Source organism: Canis lupus, chromosome 35 (assembly GCF_011100685.1).
Source record: "Canis lupus familiaris isolate Mischka breed German Shepherd chromosome 35, alternate assembly UU_Cfam_GSD_1.0, whole genome shotgun sequence".
Taxonomy (NCBI): Eukaryota; Metazoa; Chordata; class Mammalia; order Carnivora; family Canidae; genus Canis; species Canis lupus.
In genome coordinates, this window is record NC_049256.1 from 18513721 (window position 1) to 18538671 (window position 24951).

General features: G+C 41.3%; 1 protein-coding gene across 2 annotated transcripts in view; it reads left to right on the forward strand.

Moving 5' to 3' along the window:
• RNF144B (ring finger protein 144B) overlaps positions 1 to 19815 on the forward strand; it is a 74105-nt gene extending 54290 nt beyond the window's left edge. For both annotated transcript variants that reach the window (XM_038584251.1, XM_038584250.1), the window contains exons 5-8: positions 8793 to 8997; positions 10846 to 10990; positions 14808 to 14897; positions 16072 to 19815. In XM_038584251.1, coding sequence (XP_038440179.1) covers positions 8793 to 8997; positions 10846 to 10990; positions 14808 to 14897; positions 16072 to 16212 — 581 coding nt within the window. In that variant the 3' untranslated portion in view covers positions 16213 to 19815. The remainder of the gene's footprint in view (positions 1 to 8792; positions 8998 to 10845; positions 10991 to 14807; positions 14898 to 16071) is intronic.
• The last annotated feature ends 5136 nt before the right edge of the window (positions 19816 to 24951 follow it).

Consider the following 24951-nt stretch of genomic DNA (forward strand, 5'->3'; position numbering starts at 1 on the left):
GGTTTATTTCAGCTGATAATTAGCTTGGCCGTATCCCGTTTCCCACAATAAGAAATCATGGGAGATCTTTTTTGGCATGACTTCACGATGGCAGAGGATGGCAGAAAATGCACTCATGTTAGTTAAGAGAATTTACAGCAGAATAAAAAGCAAACTCTACATATCTAATGCTGGGAGTTTCAGGTAGGGGAATCCAGGAGTCTTGAGTTCAGTTGTGAAAAACTGAAAACGATCACTGGGGTCAGACATGGTCCTTAGGTCTCATGGCGATTGTATTTTCTCCTAGTGTTTCTATTTCTCAATAATTGTTAGAATACAGAAGTAGAAATAGCTTGAAATAGCATTTCCTGCCTTGCACAATTAATATGAACAAGCAGTCCTAAGATCAAATAGTCGTGAAGCTTTAACCAGTTTTAATTTTCATAAGTAAGTTCTGGTTGGAGTTTGTGAATTTGTCCGTCTCTGATACAAGTATGTTATATTTAATCACTGCAAAATCATGTTCATGTTAAAGTGCTGGAGGCACCACTGGGAATGCTTTACATAGGCCTCCTGGCTTCTCTTTTTCTAGATTCCCTAACTTACCCCCATCTCAGAGCTTTCATCATCACTGCTGATGCAGAAGAAATTAGTTGAATATGCACAAGATCATTTTCCTCCAGCTTTGGAATAGAAATTTGAAGCGGGAAGAAACTAAATCTTAAACTTCTTAGGTTTAAGATAAAATGATTGTGTATTTTATCTACATACCTAATAACTCTTGTTTCCTAGGCCAAGAGCCAGGACTTAGAATTGAATTCATGGTAATTGTAATAAGTGTTTTTAAAAATTTTGCATTAATACTGTTCCCCTACAACCATCCCACTGTCACCTCAGCTCATTGGGGTGGAGGTAAGAGTGAGGAGAGGCAGCTCTTGTTTATGGACAGTGATTTGGCTTCCACCTGGTGTCCATCACTTCATCCCTCTTTGGCATGTGTTTAGGACCAATATCTGATGCCCCTTCAGCATTATTCCTTTTCTGCTAATCTGACCTGTAGATTCCATTCGTGGTTGACTCTGTTATCTGACAGATAGACAGCAAAATTGTGCTCTTAATGGCATATTGAAACTCTACTAGTTCTTAAAAAATAAAATGCCTTGTTTTAGCTTCTATGGACATTGACTTGTAGCTGCTCTTCTAGGAACTGGGCTGAAGAGCAATCAGAAGGGCAGATGTTGTGCTCTTCAGTGTAATCTGGCCAGACTTGTATGTGTGGGTCCCTGTTCTTTTGGGGAACGCTCTTCTTAAGAGACTCCAAGATGCCATATACAAAAGTCTCTCTGAGTTGTTTCTGTTCTCGGGAAATACCTTGCTGTGTATGCCACCATTACCTTTTATCACCATAGGGAATTGATTACAGATACCATTTCTTATGTTGTTTCATTCATTTATTCAACAAATAGTACATTCCAGGAGGCTTTCTAAGTCAGTGGTGGTTGACTTGGGATGACTGCATCTTTACTAGGAAATCTTGACAGTTTCACCTTCAAAGTATGCTCCCAAATTGTCAGTACTTCTAACATATAATCCAGTGTATCACTTTGGATTAAAACACTACAATCGCCTCCTAATCTCTCTGTTGCCACTTCGTTCCACCACCATCCATTCTCCCCACAGTAGCCAGAGTAGTCTTCTAAGAACAATAATCCTATCATGGCTCTCCCCTGATCAAGAGGGCACTCTCCTGTCTCCCTCGGTGCTGCCCATGGAGGTAGCAGCCATCTCCTGTTTGGCATCATGGCCACCCTCAGACCTGGTGAAGCCCAGGATTACTAAAAAGAGGACCAAGAAGTTCATCTGGTGCCAGTCAGACCAGTATGTCAAAATTAAATATAACTGGTGGAAACCCAGAGTCATTGACAATAGGGTGCACAGAAGATTCAATGGCCAGATCTTGATACCCAACATTGTCATGGGAGCAACAAGAAAACAAAGCACATGCTGCCCAGTGGCTTCCAGAAGTTTCTAGTCCATAATACCAAGGAGCTTGGAGTGCTCCTGATGTGCAACGAATCTTACTGTGCAGAGATTGCTCAAAATGTCTCCTCTAAGAACCACAAAGCCATTGTGGAAAGAGCAGTCCAGCTGGCCATCAGAGTCAAAATCTCAATGCCAGGCTGCGTAGCAAAGAAAATGAACAGAAAATGGACAGACAGCTTATGTGTACACTGTGTTGTGTTTTTTTTTTGTGTGTGTGTTTTTTTTTTTTAAGATTTTATTTATTTATTCCATGAGAGATTGCACAGAGAGAAGCAGAGACCTAGGCAGAGGGAGAAGCAGGTTCCCTGTGGGGAGCCCCACACGGGACTCGATCCCTGGACTCTGGGATCACACCCTGAGCCAAAGGCAGACACTCAACCACTGAGTCCCCAGGTGTCCCATACCATGTTTGTGTTAATACTATGCCCCCACCCCCCGCCATAGCATTCCCCATGCTTAGGCCTTATCATTGTCATCTGTGATCAGACCCACATTATATCCTATGACTCTTCCCTTTGCTCACTTTGCTCCTTGTAAAATTTCACTGCCTCATTACTTGTATAAATCTCTTCGTTCCCATTGTTTGGATATCAGTTGGAAATCTTTCAGATCAAAACCACGTGTAGATTGACTGCTTATTCATGGTTCTAACCTATCGACTTAAATGTGTTTTTAAAAAATGGACAGCTATAAATAATCTCTCAGAAGCAGAACTAATGTTTGTTTGCTTAGTGTCATCTGGTTCTCACACAAATGTAACATCCCAGAGGCTTATCTCTAGTAATTCTAACTGAATTAATAGTTACCCAGTTGAAGAAGCAGAAAGTGTGCATTTGAGTGGAGAGGTCTCCCATAAATCAAAAATAAAGAAGGCAGAGGAAAAAAACAAATCATTCAAGTGTTCTTTGTACGTTCTGGCCCAGAGGCACCAGTATACCATTTCTCCTCATTCAAAAATGTCCTTCCTGAATTTCTATAGAAGGCGTGTGCATGCTGTTTGATGGCAAGGGATAAATCTCTTTAGTCTTACCTCCATCTCCAGTAAGAGACATTGAGTCACTGCTCTTTTGAATGTTCTGTTAACTCCTTGTTAACTTACTCAGCTCCTCATGTTAACACAGAAATATAAAGTTGAGAGGACTGTCAGGAATTTGGCTAGATTTGTCTTTTTGCCCCAGAATAGTTCTTTACTCTCCTCTTAATAGTTTATCTAGAAGACAATGGCATGACTCCTTTGGCAAGTATCTTTTACATAACCAGAACAACATTTAAAAGCTGTAGGACAAGCTCAAGTACTTGTGTAAAGAATACCTGTGCCCAAAATCAAACATTACATAAACACATGATACTGTATTGCTACTGTGCTTCATGTATTGATGGGCATTTCTCTAAGCTTTAATCATGTTAGATTCGAGCTAGCGGTGCTTTCTTTTGATTTAAATTCTTTAAAAGGGGGGTTGATGATACAGCAATTGCACTATGAGGTATACATACCCAAAGGATACAAAAATACTGACTCAAAGGGACACGTGGACCCTGATGTTTATAGCAGCATTATCAACAATAGACAAATTATGGAAAGAGCCCAAATGTCCACCGACAAATGGATAAAGAGGACATAGCATGCGCGCGCGCGCACACACACACACACACACACACACACACACAATGGAATATTACTCAGCCAAAAAAAGAATGAAGTCTTGCCATTTGCAACTACATGGATGGAGCTAGAGAGTATTATGCTAAATGAAATAAATCATAAAAAAAATAACATGTGATTTTACTACTATGTGAAATTTAAGAAACTAAACAGATGAACATGGGGGTGGGGAGGCAAACCAGGAAACAGTCTTTTAACTATAGGGAACAAACTGAGGTTATTGGAGGGGAGGAAGATGAGGAGATGGGTTTAATAGGTGATGGGGATTAGGGAGGGCACTTGTTAGGATGACCACTGGGTGTCATATGTAAGTGATGAATCATTGAATTCTACACTTTTTTTTTAAAGATTTATTTATTTATTTATTCATGAGAGACACAGAGAGAGAGGCAGAGAACACAGGCAGAGGGAGAAGAAGTCTCCATGCAGGATCACGCCCTGGGCTGAAGGCAGACATGAAACCACTGAGCCACCCAGGGATCCCCTGAATTCTACACCTTAAACTAATATTATACTGTATGTTAACTAACTGGAATTTAAATTAAAATGTAAAAATAAATAAAAAGGTGACTGAATTCTCCGTTTAAGAGAAGTAATTGGTTTAAATTAGTAGATACCTGTTCTCTGTTTTGGACAGGTGGACAGGAATGTACTGAGTGCATCCTATCTGATTGGTGCTGTAAGGAGTGCTTAGAGGCCTGATAGGGAGCTCCAGAAATACTTACTTGTGACATGCTATGGTTCCAAGTGGAAGAAACAGCCTGCCTATCCTCTAGGGTGGCTCTTATTGGACTTGAAGATCCCAGACAGATGTACAAAAAGCAAGATATGTACCCATGGGAGACATGAGAGGTTACATCAGGTATAATACCTGTCTGTATGCAGGATGTTCAGAAAGTAGAATAGACTGGCCTGCAAATACGGCTAAAAGAATGAATAAAATAAATAAAATCTTAAAAAAAATAAAAGAATGGTCACTATTGTAGTCTCCATTTCTTCTTGTGCTAAGTTCTGTTCTTCAATTGCCCACTCTGTGCCCCCCACCTTGACTGTGTTGAAGTAGGGTTTATATATTTAAGTATTTGCTCTCGATTTGGACACTGTTCAGTGATGCGTACAGACTTAGGGGGGCATGGGAAGGTTCTGATTTATAGTGTTTGCCAACTACTGGGGTATAACTACTTTCACCCTGACTGATTTCTCAAGCAGCTGGTTCATGTAATGTCACTGAATGCTGAGTTGGGACAAGATGCAGTAGTTGTTATCTGCTCGCAAGACCCCACTGTAGGAGGTGACTGCCGGCGTTCCCTGCTCAGGGTTTTCTTAAGTACAGAATCTTTATTCCAGTATCTGGAAGGAGACTCTAATTTCCCTTGCTATTCCAAGGATTGTTTTTTGTTTTTTAATCTCTGTTTATGTGGTGCTTTGGTTCTTTCTAACTTAATCTCTTTGTGTTTTATCTCTGCATGTGCCATCTGCTTGGTACCCTGATTAGGAAGGACCAGTTTTACTTCCTGATTTTAGAGCTGATTAAAAGGGGAAACTTCATTATGGATACTTGTATAAGGAAAGCATTAAAATATTTCTGTATTAAAAAAAAACTTTGGGGATATTAAACATTCCTTACCTTCACCCCTAAGGGCTGCTCACAGATATTCATAATTTCATTTATTTCATCTTGTAGGGTGTTCTAGCAGTTATTACATTGTTTGTTTTTTTGTTTGTTTGTTGGGTTTTTTTTGCATTTTGTTCATTGTAAGCATCTCTTGTCCTTTTCACACTGAGATTTCTGAGAAGCAAACCTCTGTTGTCATCTCTGTAAGCCCGAGGGTCTCTAAAAAGTCCCTGAAATTGATCATTTGTTGGATGAACAATGAATAATAGACATTGGCCTAAGTTTTTAGGCATATCATCCTAAGAGATAGGTCTAAAGAAGTCTGGAATGGTCCAAATTAAAGCAAGATTGAGACTTAGTCATAGCATGGGTTCTGTAAATAAGTAAAATACAGGAGAAATCTAGGACTGAGTCTTAGATACCATCCATAGATGGGACCAAAGGAAGCAGTATTTTTTTTTAAGATTTTATTTATTTATTCATGAGAGACACACACACAGAGAGAGAGAGAGAGAGAGAGAGAGAGGCACAGAGACACACAGCAGAGGGAGAAGCAAGCTCCATGCAGGGAGCCTGACGTGGGACTCGATCCCGGGTCTCCAGGATTAGGCCCTGGGCTGAAGGTGGCGCTAAACTGCTGAGCCACCAAGGCTGCCCAAAGGAAGCAATATTGATGCTAATGGAGACGGAAGGTTGTAGGAAGAAAATAGAGAGACTAGTATCTTATGGAAGAGCTTTATAAGAGTATCAGATATAAGATGGAATGAGAAACATTTGCTAGATATGAGTAGAGGGATGGCAGTTTTAATTTTCAGAGAACAGTCTATTAATGAAGTGGGAATAAAAACTTTATTTAAGAGACTTAAGGAAGATATGAGGGGATAGGAATGAGAATCAATGTAGATCACTCATCCAAGGACTGACATGAAACAGGAAGGTGAAATGAATGCTAGGTATAGGGAGACAGTAAGTAGGGTTCTAGCAAGGGTAATTATTAATTTTAATGTTAGAAATTTTTTCATTGTCAGCCCTCTAAATGGTGCTTCATAAAGGATGTTTAATTTTGAAAGTGTTACATGTAAAGTTCCATGTTTTGCCAAGTTGATGTCTTTCCAAATATGGAGAGCCCTAATTGAGGTGGGTGGAGATTTAGAGTCTAATAAAGATCATAACATACTTTTGATACAAGGGCTGGTATTGGATGATTTTAGTTTGCTATGTACATCTGTTGATGAGAGTACTGGAAGAGAAAGGAAAATAAATTCCAGTGCAAGGCAATTCAAGATGGTATGAGTAGTATATGTATTGTAAGTCAGTTGTTGGCAGAGGAGTATATCTAGCTTTTGGAAAAACCAACAATGACTGGGCCTTAAATTAACAGGTAGCATCCCATCACTCTGTCATGGAGCATCTAAACAAAATAAGTAGCCCTTGCTTATAATCTAAAGAGAGAAAGGCCATCTCCATGAAGTGAATAGAGCACGGCAATAAACAAGATGATGATTCTGTGACACCAAAATTAAGACAAGTATGTCTTATCTTTTTAAGGTAATCTGCAGGGATGCTATGCATTTTAACTATAATATGTGTCTTTCCTTTCCTTTCTCTTCTGTATTGCCAGTCTTTTAAACTGTGATTTAGAATGGGTGGTTAAGTAGACATGTGATGTGGGAATCGTTAGCTCTAATTTATTTTTTTTAAGATTTATTTATTATAAATTAATAATAGAAGCAGAGACACAGGCAGAGGGAGAAGCAGGCTCCACACAGTGAGCAAGATGTGGGACTCAATTCCAGGTCTTCAGGATCCCGCCCTGGGCAAAGGCGGTGCTAAACCGCTGAGCCACCCGGGCTGTCCTGTTAGCTCTAATTTATATACCAGCCTTCATTTCTTTGGACTTAGTGTTTGTAGCAGTTAGAAGAATTTGTAAAAAAAGAAAATATATATAAATGGTGTGGAAATAGAAGTTCAGGACCTTGGAGCCTATGGTGTGTCACTGTCCCCTTGACTTTCTAACCAGCCTGTCCCAAACTTTTAGGGATTCTTTTTCAAGGGTCTCTTGGGGTCTGAACACCTAGGGGAATAATAGGCTTCCCTTTTCTGATTTTATTTGGTCCATCAACCTGTATTTCTCAGAATTATTAGATAAGAAAATATACATAAGGATGCTCTCTTTGAATGAAAACCTATAATCATAGATCTGATTGTTGGCCTTTTCTAGATGAGAGATTAATGGAGGCAGTGTTTGCTGGAACATTTTGGATTTATTTCCCCTGGTACTGAATTTGTAAAATTATTACCTTTAAAACTAAGCTCATACTTAATGCCTTCATTTCCTTTTTGCGCCACTCTTTGGGGTTGTTTGCCTCCTGCATGGAAATTTCCAAGAATCATAAGCCTTAGGAGATTTAAAACTGGAATCTCATCAGTTTAAAATTTGCAAAACACTTTGGTTCAGAGAAAAAAGGGCTAGTCTACTCCTCAAATAATACCATTTTCACATGATATGTTCCTTTAAAGGTCACATCATAAGACAAGAACATGAGATTTGTTATTGAATAGAAAGTGAGGAACTGGACAAGATTTGTAAACATTTGAATAGAATGATAGTCGGGTTACCCCCAACCCCATATTCTTTCCTCCAGGCCACATGAACGTAGCTGGTGTATTCTATAAGTGACTCTCACTTTATGGGGTGTGAAAGTCCATACCTTTTGTTTTTAGAGCATGTGAACCTTTTATAAATGTCTCTAACTAGCCGATGGTCGGACAACCGAAGATCAAATCGACAGCCAATCTGATCTCTTGGCTCAGCCATGCCAGATACTGCTTGGTCCCTAAACCGTTTTATTTCTTCCTTGTTCTTTCAGTTCCCTCTTAAAAAATAGAAGAAACCTCACTACTTATTTCTCGGTGCCTGGAAGGACAAAATCCATTGTGACTTTCTTTTTCCTTTGGCTTTGGTAGACCCTTCAGGTCCAAATTTCCTCCAAGATAATGCCCAAAATAATTATAGCAGGGACTTGAGATTTTGCATACATGGAGTGCTAAAAGGTGAGAAGTATTCCAAAAGAATTGCAAATTTTGGTTAGTGAGAACACTGTCTATCTGTTCATAAGGGCAGTGGTGGCCTATTTTATTAGTAGCTATTTTGAGAAATGTGGCAGGGCTCAGTGACCTTGTAGGTTTGGGTCCATATGAAGGCAGTAGTAGAAGTCACTGCCCTAAAAAAAAAAAAAAAAAAAAAAATAGAAAGAAAGAAAGAAAGAAAGAGAACAGAAAGGAAAAGAAAGGACAGAAAGGAAAGAAAGGACAGAAAGAAAGAAAGACAGAAAGGAAAGAAAGAAAAAAAGGAAAGAAAGAAATCACTGCCCTTGGGTGGACTGATCTTCCATAAATACCAACCTGTCAAAGAGAAAAATGAAGGGGAAAGAGCCTCAGGCCTTTATGAAAGATACATAGACCATCACATTTTCTTTTTTTATACTTTAGAAGTTCACTTGGACCCCTACAGAACATGGTGTCCTGTCGCAGACTGTCAGACGGTGTGCCCTGTTGCATCAAGTGACCCCGGACAGCCTGTGCAGGTGGAGTGTCCGTCTTGTCACCTGAAGTTCTGCTCATGTTGCAAGGATGCTTGGCATGCAGAAGTTTCCTGTAGAGATAGTCAGCCTATTGTCCTGCCAACAGAGCACGGGTAAGAAAGGAAATGGTCTTTGGGATTATTCACTGATTTTCTCAGAAACCCCAAATATGTTGCTTGGAGGAGTTATCTTGTGATTGAATGTAGAGATTGGTTATTTCCCTGTGGAACTTCCCTGAGAAGTGTCTCAGAATTGGTGAGTTGTGAACAGAGAATAATGAGGAAAGCATTTCTAAGGGGATTTTAGTTATTTACCCCTGGAGAGTCTCCCAGATATGATGAAATAACTGTTTGCATAGATTTGGATTTCTCTTCAGGTGGAGAGGCGCATGGTCCACAGGTTTTCAGTAGGAAGTCATGGCTTTGTCTAGTTATTGGCATAGGAGTCATGACCACCTGCTATTGATTTACCTCATTCTTCCTGCTTGCAGAGTGATGAAGAAATAATTTTGTTACCTGACTATGCTGCATGCAAGCTTGTGAGGTGTGCCAGTCATGTCAGAGCACTGCAATAGAAACAGCAGCTCTTCAGGGCAGTGCAGTGCTAAATTCATAGGTCCTAGAGGAAAAAGGCTACATCTCTCAATACTTTGTGCTCTGCAAAGATGGTGCCAAGGTTCAGATTCAGTTACAATGAGAAGCAATTAAATCTGTACCTCTCAGTTCAGAGGGTTTTTCCAGCAGTAGAAGGGCCCAGTGTCAGAGACCTTTGTGATTGATCCCTTGCTTTGCTTGAGGCTCTGGCTGTTATGCACTGGCAAGAACAGAGATGCCAGTGTTCTAGTCCAGTTGGCTTACTCACCCCACAGCCACAGAGTGTGTAGGACCATTCTTCAGGAATAGTAACACTACCTGGCTATGATACTGTGCTCGAATCTTAGATCAAGCAAACCAAGAGAAAACTAGATGTAATGCACAGGGCAGGCACATCCCTTCTTAGCCAGTACCCTCTGCACTTTCACTGCCATGGCAGGAGGGTCTGCAGGTATCATAGGACGATGTAAAGATCCCAGAGGAGAGAGGACTTGGGTTCTGACATTGTCACTTGCTATCTCTGGGACCTCATGGGTGTCACTCAGCCTCTATGAGTCTGTTTCTCTATTTGGGAAAAAAAAAGAAAGTGGAGGGGAGAGAAGGAAAATAATAACTGTCTCACTGCTGTAATGTTATTGTGAATACCAGATCTGATCTTGGATCTGACCACACTTTATGGACTTGATGTCACTGGGTGCTGGTTTTGATGAACAGTAGCTAAAGGGCAGGCTGTGCTCTGGCTCCCCTAACCTTTCTCCTTCAGCGCGTTCTCATTATTGTCTATGCCCCTTAAGGCTGTGAGCCCTTCGGAGAAGATCTCTTTAATGATGCTGGGCATTTCTTTTTGAGTATTGATTACTGCCTCCCTCGACCACTTCCATTTGTTTTTCTGAACAGATCACTGGAAAGATTTATCTATGCCATGTCAGATCCTGAGCTAGTTTTTCTACTGTGCAGCAGACTTCTTGTGTTTTTTATTTAGACAGCGTATGCTCAGAGAATGAAATAATAATTTGGCAAAACGATGAATTAAGTCAGGTATGGCACATCCAATTAAATAATTCGCTCCAAGCCAAAGAGAAATAAATTAGAGTTCTTTTTTGTTGTGAGTTATCTGAAGGACTAATAATCTGTGTCCCTCCTCTTTTTACCCACACCCTCTTCTGTGGAAGTAAATTAAGCTCAGATAAGAGTTCACTACCTACCCATCAGGGGCCCTAGGAATTCAGTTGGTGACTAATTAATTACACTCAACCCACTCTTCCCCACCTCTGGTTAGTGTGTACATTCTTGTGGTTCTAGCTTTTAAATAAAACCCTGGCAGCAGTGGATCCCCACCCTATGATTTCTCATCCTTTCTGTTTCTAGGGCCCTCTTTGGGACAGACGCAGAAGCGCCCATTAAGCAATGCCCAGTTTGTCGGGTTTATATCGAACGCAACGAAGGCTGTGCTCAGATGATGTGCAAGAACTGCAAGCACACGTTTTGCTGGTACTGTCTCCAGAACCTGGATGTAAGTTCCACCCGGAAGTGTCTTCTCATGTGGTCTTTCTCTACACTGTATCTGTGCCACCACCAGGATCCTACAGGCTTTCCTTTTAAAATAGTGAGGAGCCTATGTTTGTCCTGCAAAAGAAGTTTATTTTTCTTAGTGATACTTTCTGAGCCTGCTTTCAATGTCTATAAAATGTCTCTTTGAGTACCTTAGCTGTGTCAGCACAGCTTTAAAGGCAAGCTCTTGTTTTAGGGACATTTTCTGCTTTGGGGACACTGTCTCCTTTTATTATATTACATAAGGAACTATCAGCGTATTCATTTTATATTGCTGCTGTGTCAAAGTACCACAAATTTATTGTCTTTAGTTCTGTACTCTGGAAATCTGACGTGAGTGTCACTGGATTAAAATTAAGGTGTCCTCAGGGCTGCATTCTCTTCTGGATTCTAAGGGAGAATCCAATTCTTTGCTTTTTCCAGCTTCCAGAAGCTGCCTGCATTTGTTGGCTTGGGGCCCCTTTCTCTATCTTCAGAGCCAGCACATCACATCTCTCCAACCCATTCTTCCATTGTCACAGCTCCCTCTGACCACAGCTGGGAAAGCTTCTCAGTGCTTAAGGACCCTATGATTAGATTGGCCCCATCTGGATGATACAGTGATTAGGTTGACCATGTCTAGGTGATACAGTGATTAGATTGCTATGGTCTGGGTGATATAGGCCCTCCTCCCCCATCTCAAGCTCTTTCTTTAGTGACACTCCTAAAGTCCCTTTTGCCATGGAAGGCAACATGTTCTCCAATTCTAGGGGTTAGGCCACAGGCATCTGTAGAAGAGCCGTTATCCTGCCTATCATAATTTGGTTGTCCTCTTGTTTTTGAACTTAAAGAAAAAAGCCACTCAAATCAGTAGGATGTCTTAAATAACCACGCCTCATTTGTTGGCACGACAGTGGCTCCCTTCCCAGACAGAGGGATCTGTCCCGGTGAACCTTTCCCCTCACCATTCATGAAGCACGTCTTGCCCAGTTCAGGTGCAGTTCATTCAGTCCCGTGCCAAGGCTCATGGTGACCTCAGAGGTAAAAAATAGTGTGAAGGACTGATCAGCAGGTCTTAACTCCAATGCTTGTGTTTATTCTAACACACGTGTGCTGTCACAGAGAGGAATAGATAACTCCCTGTTGTGGCAATCTGGACTATTGAAATATGTCCACATCAAGGGTAAGCCCTCCATCATGGTGAGGTGGACATTCTTTTCTCATTTTCTCTCATTTCTTTTTAAAAGATTTATTTATTAGAGAGAGAGAGTGCGTGCACATATGTGCTCCTGTGCACAGGTAGGGAAAGTAAGAGAGGAGAGAGAGAGAATCTCAAGGAGACTCCACACAGAGCTGAGAGCTCAGTGCAGGGCTCAGATCTCATGGCACTGAGCTCACAACCTGAGCTGAAATCAAGAGTCAAATGCCCAACCAACTGTGCCACCCAGCACCCCACGCAACTTGTCATTTCAATCGCCTAGTTCATTGCAACTTGATAAGCAGTTGTGGTGTTTTAGTATCACACACTCCATGAGTCTGTGTGCAGTTAATACGGGGCGTGTGCTGCCACCACCTGCGTGATTTGTAGCTGAAAATGAGGTAAGTTGTTTCAGATGACATCTGTGAGTAAGAATTTTAATCAGCCTGATCTCAGTGTTTCAAGCAGAGGTATAAATTGTGGGAAAGAAAACTGACATTTTAGACATTTCAAAAGCTCAGCAGCTCAGGTCAAAAGAAAGGTTTTTGTTTTTTTTTTTGAATTGTATTTCTCATAACCTCTTGAATTACAATTCTGTGTGATATTAGACCAATCATGATTCCAAACGTGTGATACCCTGGGTGTGGTTTTACTGATTGCATACCCCTCATGTTTTACAAAGGAAAAGATTCTTTTCTGTTTGCCTTCAGGTTTAACCAGAATATTAATTGGGTTCATACCCACAAGGAGGCTGAGCCCATGAGGTTCTTTTTAAGAGGCAAGGATGTAAGGGAATAAAGATGTGTGCCCAAATCTCTCCATCCTTTGGCTGAAATATGTTTGGGGTATGCTGTTGCAAAGAACACGTTGTTCTGTTTCTTGGACTGTTCTGGGGCTCGAGTTGAAATGGTACAGATGTTAGAAGGCTGGATACACAGACTTCTAATATTGAAGCATCTTTTTCTGGTCATTGTGTTTTGAGATCTCATCTTCTTGGTTTTAGCCAGGGGTACTGGCTTGTTGGTAATGACGTTTTTTTCTTGACAAGTGCTCTGTGTCAGCTGGCGGTGTTGATCTTTGTTTATAGGAAAGTTTCAGAGCATGGGTCTGGGAGCAGGATGCTTGCCCAAGAGCCAAGCCTGAGACAGGCGACCAAACCTAAGTGCTTTTTTTAGTTTTGCTGAGGTGTCGAGTTGGGTCCTCATTCTTGGTGTTTCAGAGGATGAAATGTTCTTAATCTTCTGCTTTGGGGACCTCATAGACTTGTACCCTTCAATTGTCTCTCCTCTCTCCTAGGATTTCATGTTGCAGTAACGTCTCTGTGTATTCAGTAGTATCGCATTTAGAAATGAGTCACACTATTCTCAAGCCTACATTTCTCCCTTATCCCATTCTCTCTCTCTCTCCTCTTAGAAGCCAAGCCTCAAAACAGCATCATCACCTCTTGTTGACACTTTCTTACCTCCAGTCTTTAAATACACTCAGCTTGCCACATCATCACAGTCTTGATTGTGTTTCTCCAAGGCTTTGAGTGACATCCTTTGAGTAAAATCCAATGGATATTTGTCCTCCTCTTACCTAGATTCTCTGCTGCCTTTGACATCTTGACCGGCTCTGTTTCAGTGATGACATCTCTTCTGGTTTCCCTTCTACCTTGCTGGCCACCTCTCAGTTTCCTTCCCAGGTGCCTCTTCGACCCATCCTTTTTCTTTATTTACTGTTTTTTAGAGTAAGAGAGCAAAAGGGGGGGAGGGCAGGGGGAGAGGGAGAGAATCTTAAGCAGGCTCTGTGCAGAGTGTGGCACTCTATCTCATGACCCTTGAGATCATGACCTGAGTCGAAATCAGGAGTTGGATGCTTTACCCTACTGAGCTTCCCCAGGCTCCTCCTCCTTCACCCATTCTTACGTGTTTTATGTTCACCGTCCCCTTTGCCGGTCTATTCTCTCTCCCTGGGTGATGTCATCTCCTGCGGTTTTTCTCCACCCTATATACATGATTCCCAAGTCTTTTCCCCCAAATTCTCACCTGTGTAATCAGCTGCCTTTTGTAATCAGTACTGCTTGGATGTCTCAAGTTCGTATTGAAAGTGTGGCCATCATTTTCCCAGCAAAGTTCATCTCTCAGTTGTCATTTCTCTCAACCAGGTTCCTGCCTCTGCCCAGTGGTTTTCCCCTCATCTGCGATTACTTCTCCTCCTCCTCCCATCGTTCGTTACCTTCTTAGGACCCCATGTCTCCCCACGTCTGTGTTTCCCAGCTCAGCTGCTAGTGTTTTTTTTCTCACGTGTTTCTTGCAGCAGCCTGCTGGCTGTGTCACTCCTAGTCTTTGTTCCATGGCCCACCTGGGCTAGAGCCGCCTTTCTAGAAGGATGAGTGCTCAGGACACTCATCCTTTCTAGACTCAGTCAGGAGTCTTGATGGTTATGATCTGTTTTCACTCAGTGATTTGTAAACGTACTGAGGTACATTCTAAGATCGTGGCCTTGAAATTCGTATTCCCTGAAAGAGCTTCTGCTTCCACCAAGGTGATCCAATGTGGTTAGCATTTATTTCTCACTTCAAAACAGCGTTCTCACCGAAACTTCTGTCTTTGTTTTTCAGAATGACATTTTCCTCAGACATTATGACAAAGGGCCATGTAGGAATAAGCTGGGCCACTCGAGAGCCTCAGTGATGTGGAACCGAACACAGGTACCCTGCCCTTGAAGGGAGTGTGAGATACACTGACTTGGGATGGCTCACAAGGCCCACCTGTTCCTTCTTCCCACCCTGTTCTCTACTTACACATCCCAGGCTAGGAGCTTCTGGGGAGTTCTGGGGGCAGGGCCAGGGAATAGTAATGAAGCAACTGCCGAAAGTTAGTTCATGAGCATGATACCCCTGGGGATCATGGGGCAGGGGCAGGGCCCCAGAGCAGCCAAGTAATTAACAGTGACCTGCAGAATGAAGGCAGATATTCTTTCCTCTTGAAAAACACAGTAGAATCACTTTCCTAAAGCCCCATAAGTCGTATTTCCTATAAAAGGCAGTGCTCTAAAATCCTATGAGCCCTGCTGGGGCTTAGATCCCTCTGTACATGCCATTGTGTGTTTCTGTGGCAGGTTCAAAGGGAGTCCTGGTTTATTTTTAATAGTGTTTCATATTTATTAAAGACTACGTTCCTTTTAAGGGCGTCAGTGTTAATAGCCTAGTAATCGTTATTAGCATCCCTACGAGACTGTCAAGGAGACCGGGTAGAGAGAGAGCCAACAGCAACAATTCGGGATTACACGGAGCTTGTGCCAGAGCTCAAATTAGCGTCCAGTTTGTTCCTCTCACCTCCAATCTAGTCCTCGCTGTCTCCTGGGTTTAAATCCAGTTCAGATCATTGCTGGGCATTGGCCAAAAGTTCCTATAATTGGAACTGTTTTATGTGCCTGCGGTGGTGTCTTCGTTCAGGGTACTAGAATAAATTACCATAAACCGAGTGGCTTGAAAATTAGAAACATATTTCCCCTGGTTCTGGAGACTAGAAGGTGTCAGTGTGGTTTGGGTTGTGGCAAGGACCGTTTTCCTGGTCTGTAGATGGCTGCCTTCTCACTGTGTCCTCACATGGTACTGGACTCGGGGACAGGAAGCAAGCTTTCTGAGGTCTATTTTTAAAAGGGAGAGCACTAATCCCATCATAAGGGCTGCACCTTCATGTCTTCATTACCTCCCACAGGCCTTCTTTCCAAGTACCATTGTACTGGACATTAGGATTTCAATATATGAATCTTTGTGTGTTGGGTGGGGGGCGGATAAAACATTCAATCTGCAGCAGGTGCTATAGTATCCATATAGGAAGATTTAACTGCTCAAGTAGGCTTTTCTTCTAAATTTCCAGGTGGTGGGGATTCTGGTGGGATTGGGCATCATTGCCTTGGTGACTTCACCCTTGCTGCTCCTGGCTTCCCCATGTATAATCTGTTGTGTCTGCAAGTCCTGTCGGGGCAAGAAGAAGACGCATGATCCATCTACAACCTAAAGGACTCCACTCATGTCCATGTGCCACAGACATCTAGGGTTATAAAGAGAAGCACAGTGATCAAGCCCCCACTTAGTGAACTTGCCTCCTCCTTGCCAAACTTTGAAAGTGCCTCTGTGTCCAGACTTTGAACTCACCTGCCTGCCTGCCTGCCTGCCTGCCTTTGGCATCAGAAAAGGCCATGGCCTGGTGGGTGTGTTCCTGTGTAAAGACAACTGAGTTCTGCCTTCTAGGCTATGTCCACGGAGCATGTCGGGAAGCTTTGAGGTTGCTGAGAAGGGACTAACCCATCGTCATTTTATCCTCCGGAGGATCCCACTAGACTGTTCCAACTTCCAGCCGCATCCAGGGAGCCTGAGTGAACGTTCAGTAGAATTAATGTATTGTCATAGTTGGCAACACGCATCGTAACTGAGCAGCCAGAGTCTGGTCTGTGTTGATTTGACCACCACAGGGGAGAAACCCACCCCACCCCTGTAGGAGGGAAAGGATAATACCCTTTAAGGGGAAATTGTCCTAATTGCCACGCAGCAGGCTGCGGATCTTAGGGAGTGGATATGTCGGTGCTGCCTCTGCAGGCTACTGGGTGTGCTGTTCCCGGCATTCCTACGGTGACTTGGCAGGAACACAATAGGTTTCTCCATGTATGATCTCAGCTTCAAGCAGGAGAAACTGCTGTGCACAGGAAGTTATCCCTTCCCAGTGTGAAAGGGTTGCAGCCTGTAAAACAATGTGGCCTGATTGAGTGGCTCTCCTTAGGCAAGAGCAACTTTGATAACGTGATAAACTCTCCTCCCACAGCCAGTAGCTGTGGTCTACAGGATTATTTTATGTGAAATACGGGTCGAGTGGCAGAGGTTAAAAACCTTCATCATAGGTACCAGAGCCCTTTCCTGAGCTCTGTGTTCATGCACCCAGCACATTGAGAATTGGACCTAAAAGTACACACCACGAGTGAGTATCAGAGTCCATGTGTACACCAAGAATCTGTGTAACTTGCTGCCTACCTAGAATTTCCATCCATTGGGCATGCTTGAGTATATCCAGTGGTACACACAAAATAAATGTTTCCTCAAAGCCATTCTGTGTTTCCTTCTGGGACTAATATGGTTTATTATAAATCAACCTAAAGGGTTGTTTGCATATTATATATGTGAATTTTGGTTGCAAGTTCATAACTTACCCAAAGGTCTACACTCATAATCATAACTCTTTGAAAACAATACCTAATACAATGTCATGCCATCTCTGTCTGTAAAAACACTGATAATCAAGTTATTTACATATTTTGAGACATAACTCAGAGCAGCTCTCTTTTCAGCAAAGGTTTGTATTGCTCTTTCAGAAAAGGTTTGTATTGCTCTTTCACCATTGGTCAGGGCAATCCAAATACTTCCTGTGTGTACAAAGCACTGATAACACAACAAAAAATGTAAGAGATAAAATGTAAATGCTTTATCATAGATGCTTTGGGTTGGTATTGCCTTATTGCGACCTTATGTTTCCCATATCCATCGGTCAGATTTTGAATAAACGGGTTTTGAAAAGACAGTAACTTTTTCTCCAATGACAGGATTACATAATTGCCATTAGCAACGTAGCCTGGTGCTTCAGGAGACCACGTAGAATGCTCATAGAGCGCTCTCCTTGAAACTAGCAACACTGCATCAGGGACTGTCCGAACCCATCGTCTTTTCCCGAGGTAACTGGGTAACTAGGTTATGAAATTGCTGCTATCCTGGATCTATTATTAAAGAATGATGCTTTGCCGATGTAACGGAATGTATCCTAAGTGGGGATGTGTATACTTAAGGAACTTTGGTTCACACGTACATAATGATATCTGATATATGTATAGTACATCTCTTGGTCGTGTACATTTTTATTTACCATTTGTATAGAACTTAGATGAGAACTCTGGGAAAACTTTTGAATGGCAACCAACCAAAAACATTTTTAATCATGTTTTGGAAATTTCTCAATCTTAAGTGTCTTTATTTTCCTTTGAAACTCTAAACACTTCAGAACAAGAATACCCTCTTCTATCGATGTATTTCATATTAGTATAAATAGAAGTTGTACATAAGTTTGAATAAGTTGCTTTGTCTTAACACTGCCTCAGTATAGCAAAGGGCATTTATAACTGCTCAGGGGATCGCAGGGATTCAGCTGAAATTGAATTTTTCTATCAAGAATGTCTGTTGTGGCAATGTACTCTGGCAAGAGTGAACTCTCTGACCTTGATTCTGCAAAGAATCTTTGAACAGGGGCTGATTTCGAATAACCTAACATCCTGTGTTATCAGAGGCGGAGGTCCTAAATTTAGAGTTAAAGGTAGAGAAAGACATCCATACTGTTTCCTTGGCAAAACTGAAGGAACTTGTCTTCTCATAAAGGTACTGTAACAGAATCAGTTACTTATTTGTAGAGGATAGGGAATAGGGTGTTGATTGTGAAGCAGACTTTAAACAACTGGATTTAAGTTTTTAAATGTTGAAAAGTGCCTGGAAAATCGTAACTTCTTCCTTCTGTAGCACATGAATTGGCCTGTGTAAGATTGTCAGCATCAACAGGAACAGGTTAGTGGGTCTAACCTATATGTCTCTGGTCCATCAAAGGACAAGATGTAAGCTGAGGTAGAAACTTTGTTTACAAAGGAGATAGCCGACAACTTGGGTAATAGAGATTGATGTTTTCCTTTGAGATAATTGGCCAGGGAGAGAGTTCAACCTGTCTCCTTCCTCTGTATGTCAGCCTTATCTTCTCCTAGTGATCCTTTTTCTGTCCTAGGAAGTAATATGGTTCTACATGATGATGTTTGGATGTCATGGCAAAAATCTTTGTTCTTGGAGCATATAGTCTATTTGAAATAGAAATCGAAACTCCTTCACTAGATTGTAATCTGGATGTAATACCCCACCCCACCCCCGTTTCCCACCCCTCATCCAGAAACACTAGAAGATATAAGGGCACAACAGCTAGCTGCTGACCCTCCTGGGAATTTTTTTTCTTGTTATGGGGTAGGGAGGCAAAGGGGAAAGGCCTGTGGAAGCCGATCATAGAATCGTGTGCATTCTGTTTGTTCACGCAATGGGTGTTTGCTCTGGACTTGAAATCTCTATTTTGATAAAGAAGCCTTTGAAAAACAAAGAATTCACAGTGTGGATTTTCATATATCCTTCATCATGAAAACTTTACCTATCTAGATTTGAAAATCTACATGTTTATGTGAATGTAAATCACTGTTTCTTGGAACCCCAAATTGTCTCCTAAAAACTATTCAGAATCTAAATATGTGTTATTTAACCCTTCTCTACACAGTGCTTGACTTTCTGTTCATGAATGGATGCCTTTATGTATATAGAACCGTGTATATATGTGTCACTCTGAAGACAATTTCTTAATGCCTTAGATGAATGACATTTTATAAAGCTGTCAAATGATATCTGTAGGCTGTTACATCTCATGTTGATTCAAGATCCAGAAAGTTTTGTTATGTATTTAAGAAATTGCTGTTGTATTGTATTTTTTTTTCTGATTATTTGAGAGGGAAATAGCTGTTTTAGTCTCTGTAGCCCCAATAAATGCAGAGGAGGAAAGCAAGTGTGGCAAACCTTTGTTGTGCTACATGTTTCTAGACACGTTCAATTTTATCCTCCAGGAACCACCCAAACACTAGTAATTCCTAGGTTCAGAATTTACAGAAAGCACCCAAATCTGTGATACCAATTTATGCAAATAACTCTTGCTATCTTGTTTCTTGAAAAAAAATGAGAGGAAGTATAATGCCTTCACTTGTTGCAGGCATTTGTGTTGTGTGTACGATATTCCACACGGTCAGCGCACAGGCATTGGTCCTTATCCAGAGAAGTAACCAATAACTGAGGTCTTTGATCATTCTAATAAAAAATGCTGCTGCCAGGCATCAAAGCCATTAGTTCTCTAAAATGAGGGTTGGACTACGTGCTGTCTATGGCCAGTTCTAACCTTCCACAAGTCTGTTGGAGGAATGTTAATTTCCTGGTTAAGAAAGTTAAGGGAATTACATGAGCGTTAAGGTCATTTCCATTTGATTAGTATTCAAGGCAGGACTCACCAAAGGTTGAATGCCTTGTAAGTTGGTTACCAACTAGAACTTGTGTTTCTGCAAAACTGAAAGCTCACATTCCTATCTTCTTGTGTTGGTTCCTCTTCATTGACCATTATCTGGCTGCAGTAGGATACTGATGACAAAGACTTAGGATTGACCTTCCGATTCAAATTCCGTAGTCTCATCACTCAGTTTTGAGGAAATCAATAAGATCATATTAAAAGATTTTTTGGGTATGGCTTCTTAATTTGCTTAATCATTTCCTAGAATGTCAACATTATTTCATTTTTTAAGTGTCATTGTTTGCTAAGCTTGAGTTTGCATCCCCGAAGAATTATTGAGTGAACCATTTTATACAGCAGTGATTTTAATCAGTGCCCAACTGGCAAACTCCTTGCCATGTAAATCATGAGCCTAGTGAATCTGAAGAATTATAATCAGGTTTCTCTGAAATTCAATTATTTTCATTTGTTAGATAATGTATGTTTTGACCCTAAAGATAGTATCCCGCTCCATGTTATGAGAAAGAAATGAACTTCATCAAATAATTCAATAGCAGTTACAATGTTTGACATATATTTTTACATATGTTTTTTTTTTTTACATATGTTTTTTAAAGAACTTTTGAGAACAATCATATGAGATAAATGGAGTAGATATTATGTCTATTTCATAGAGAAAGCAGTGGTTTTATGTTCCTGTCTTGCCAAGGGTGACACGACTGATGAGTGGCAGCCAGAAAAAAGAATATGAGACTCCTTCAGAATACTTTCACGCTTTCATTAGTTAGGAATTCTGATCCTGCCTCAGTCCTGTATCTGTGAGTTCCCAGAGCATGAACTCCCCTCTCAATGATCTGCATCGGTGGAGGCATATGTAAGAATAATTTGTTATTTCAAATGATCATTTAGAGTCTGTGTTTTGATGTGACTGGGGCAGATGGCCTCCCCTGAGGTCAATCCCAGTCACTCTCTGGTTGTGGAGGAGGAGAAGAAATCACTCCGTGGTGTGTGTCTTCCAAACAATGGAACTAGAATTACAGGTGGGTCCATGTCCTTATTTCAGATGCCAACACATTTGTCTCTTCTCCACAATATAAAGTATATTCTCACAGGTTCCTTTAATGTTTACAGTCAACCCTCAGAGCAATTGTTAAATCCAAATCTTTTCCTTTTAACACAACCAGCTTGTGTATATGTGGCCAATCTTTAAATCAGTCCTTCGATTGGCAGTTTCAAAAGCAAGAAATGGGGCACTAAATAATGAATTTATTGAATGAATTCCTAACGTGTTTAAAGAAGTTGTGCTTTGAATTCCATGTTCTGCCTCTATGTTTTTCAATTTTATCAATACAATTTTATCAGTTTCCCCCCCTTTTTTTTATATGTTGAAACTGAATTCAGACTTTAGATGAGAATGAAGTCTGATGTTCACCATTTGTAGTTCCTTAATGATCTAGTGTGATCGAAGGAACATATCTTCTTTTTGGAGGAATGGGTGGGTGGTTAACATTAATGCTATTGAATGCCTCCAAATAAAATGAACGTGAAATTTTTCTCGAGTTGTAAGACTTCTGATTATTGATCAGTCTGGACTTAATTTTTGAAGCCAAGCTCGTTTGTTTAACCAAAAGCAAACAAGTCCAGAAATCCACACACTGCCCTCCGTGATGTGTCCCGAATTCAAGCCTGGCCCTGGGACTTTGGCACTGCGAGGGCACGTGAACAGAATGTCGAGAGAGGGTTGGCAAATCTGATGTCACCATTGGCACAGAACAAGCAGGCAGTGTCCTCTGTTCTCCCTGCCACCCCCCCCCTCCCCCCATGAGTCCAGATGGTGTAGGATCAGGGGACCTACACCCAGCTAGCTGTAAGATGACTGCAGTTCCAGGTGTCACTTTGCTCTTGATTGGTGGTGTGGTCTAGGTCCAACTGCTTATCCACAATGTCATTTCATTATCCTGGCTCAGGCCAGATGAGATCACAAGTGTCAGAAGGACATTGCCTTTTAGGAGGTGTGAGGAAGGGAACCATTGCGCTGTGTGTGCTGTGGCTGTGTGGGTGGCAAGTTTTCAGCCAGACACTGTTCCCAAAGGAGAAGATGGGGCTAATACATTTCAAGCCTGTGAATGTGGATCGAGGGAGGAATGACCTCTCCAGATAATATCTTTCTAGGTTTAAAAAAATTCCTTTTTGTTGCTTTTCCATAAAAAAATATTTTGCAGACAAATATTTATCTAATTGTATGCTCCATGAAAATGGGAGCTATGTGGAGAGAAAAGGCAAAATTCATATCAACACAGTGATTTTGGTGGTGGGGGGAGTTTGCTGTAAAAACTTGCATTTACACAATGTCATGTATGCAAAGTACTTTAAACACAGTCTCTTTTGCTCTTCATAATACTCCAGCAAGTAGTAGTATTATGTCCCCCTACCCCCAATGACAGAGGAGAGGTGAGATTCAGGGGCTAGATAACATGGCACAAGGTCACACGATGGGTTAGTGGCAAAGCTAGAAACATCTTTCACGAGCCAGCACAGGACCTCTTAGCATTATTTTAATTTTTTTTTCAGTGTCTTGAAACAATGCATTTATTAACCTCAGTGTCTGTACATCAGAAATTTGGCATGATGTAGCTGAGCTCTCTGCTCGGCATCTCTCTGGCTTAAGATCAAGGTATTTTTATTTTTAAAGATTTATTTATTTAACAGAGAGTGTGTGTGCACAATCGGGGAGTGGCAGGCAGGGGGAGAGGGAGAAGCAGACCCCCCCACTGAGCAGGGAGCCCAAAGCGGGGTTTGATCCCAGGACCCTGAGATCAGGACCGGAGCCTCAGGCAGATGCTGACCCTCAAGATCAACGTATTGACTAGGTGTTGTCATTTGGGGCTCAGAGTTCTTTTCCAAGCTCGCTGATTCCAAGCAGAATTCAATTCTTTCTCGTGCCTTCCTTGTGGTCCTGTGTATCTACAAGCCGCGTTGAGTTGTCAAAGTTCGGAAATAGCAGAAGACCAATGAATCACCCAAGTAATGATTAGTAAAAGTTTATTGAGCACACACCAAAAAGACAATTTGTGAACAAGGAGCACTCACTGAGCCAAAATATGGAATGAATCTCCATGTTAGTTTTTATAAACCAGCTTAGATGGTGAGAAAACAGTGTCTATCCTTCACAGAGATTGGTTAGAATATTAAAATTCCCTTAAATGATAATGTATTTGTCAGTGGTCACCTCATATCAACCTTAGGAGGTAGTTTCAAGTGTTGCATATGATTTTCAGACATATAAGCAAGAAATGACCCAGGTCAAGTTAGTCTTGCAAAATAAGCTAAATTAAGCTTTGTTTGTATGACTCAACTGGTTTTAAACTGCAATTCAGGGAATTTTTCAAGACTGGTTTCTATTTATTTTTATTTTTTAAATCCTCCCCCCCCTCCCATTTTGGTCATTCTCTCAGTAGGCTGAGAGTACTACCAACAGTATGATGTTACTCTGTTAACAACCGTTGATGTTGTCAGGCTGAAGAATCCACACATTTGATGTTTTTGTGCAGTTGCATCATCAGGCCAAGATGTAGTCAACATCTTCATCACTTCTGTGGTCATTGTTGATTTCATCCAGTTGTCTGATCCTGACGGATACCATTTGGTGTGTGAGTGGCTGCTGACGGATGTTTAAAGCCCTAGAGAATACAGAACAGACTGGAGAAGTTGATATGATCACTATAAAAAGAATAATAGTCAAGGATTGAAAAGTTTTCTTGAGCAGAGGTTCGTAGGAGCCAAGCTTTGGCCAATTAAATAATTCAAATGGGTTATAATTTTTGAACTTAACTCCCATAGGCACAACGCGATGTATTAGCAGTCACATGTCCTCATGATTACTTAGGACAGGATGAACATGAGGATGTTTTGTTTTAAGAGGTGGTACTGCAGGTGGGCTTCCACCTAAATGAGGCTTCTATATGATGTGAGCAACCAGGTAATTTAATGAGAGCCATTTCTATGGTAATAAAAGGCAAACCAAGGTTAATAGTTCAAGCAGATTATAAAACTGGTTCCTGAGTTCAGAGGGCAACCTATTGAGAGGACTTCTAGACGTTGGATTGTAAGCATCTTCAGATGGAGCAGGGGCAGACAGTGGTGATCTGTCTGATTTTCAGGTGTGCAATGTGAATGTTTTGGATGATTTTTCTGAGTGGCCACATTGCAACAGGCATGAAGATTGTCCCCACCCATGAGCTGTCTCTAAAGTTTTTATCAAGTAGCCCAGCTTTAGTGTCCATGGTTTCTGGAAAGGGCAGTTTTAATTCCATAGCAATTACAAAACAAAGGAGTGGGAGAAAACTGGAAATGTTAGCTCTTGGAGAGCTCTAGCCAAATGTTGGGAGAAACTAGGAAAATTCAGAGTTCAGCCCAGTTTATAGGTAGAACATAAAACCTCAAAGACAATGAGCCACTCCAAATCTGATATCCATAAATATCAGATAACTTTTCTCTATAAATCATCTTAATTTTCATCAAAGATAACCACAGTAAGTCTTATCTGTCGGAAAATTAAGTCTAGTTTCAATAAACTTGTCCTGATTATTTATATAACCGCAGTAAGCATAGTGATTGACCACATAGGCTCTTTTAAACCTGCTTTGC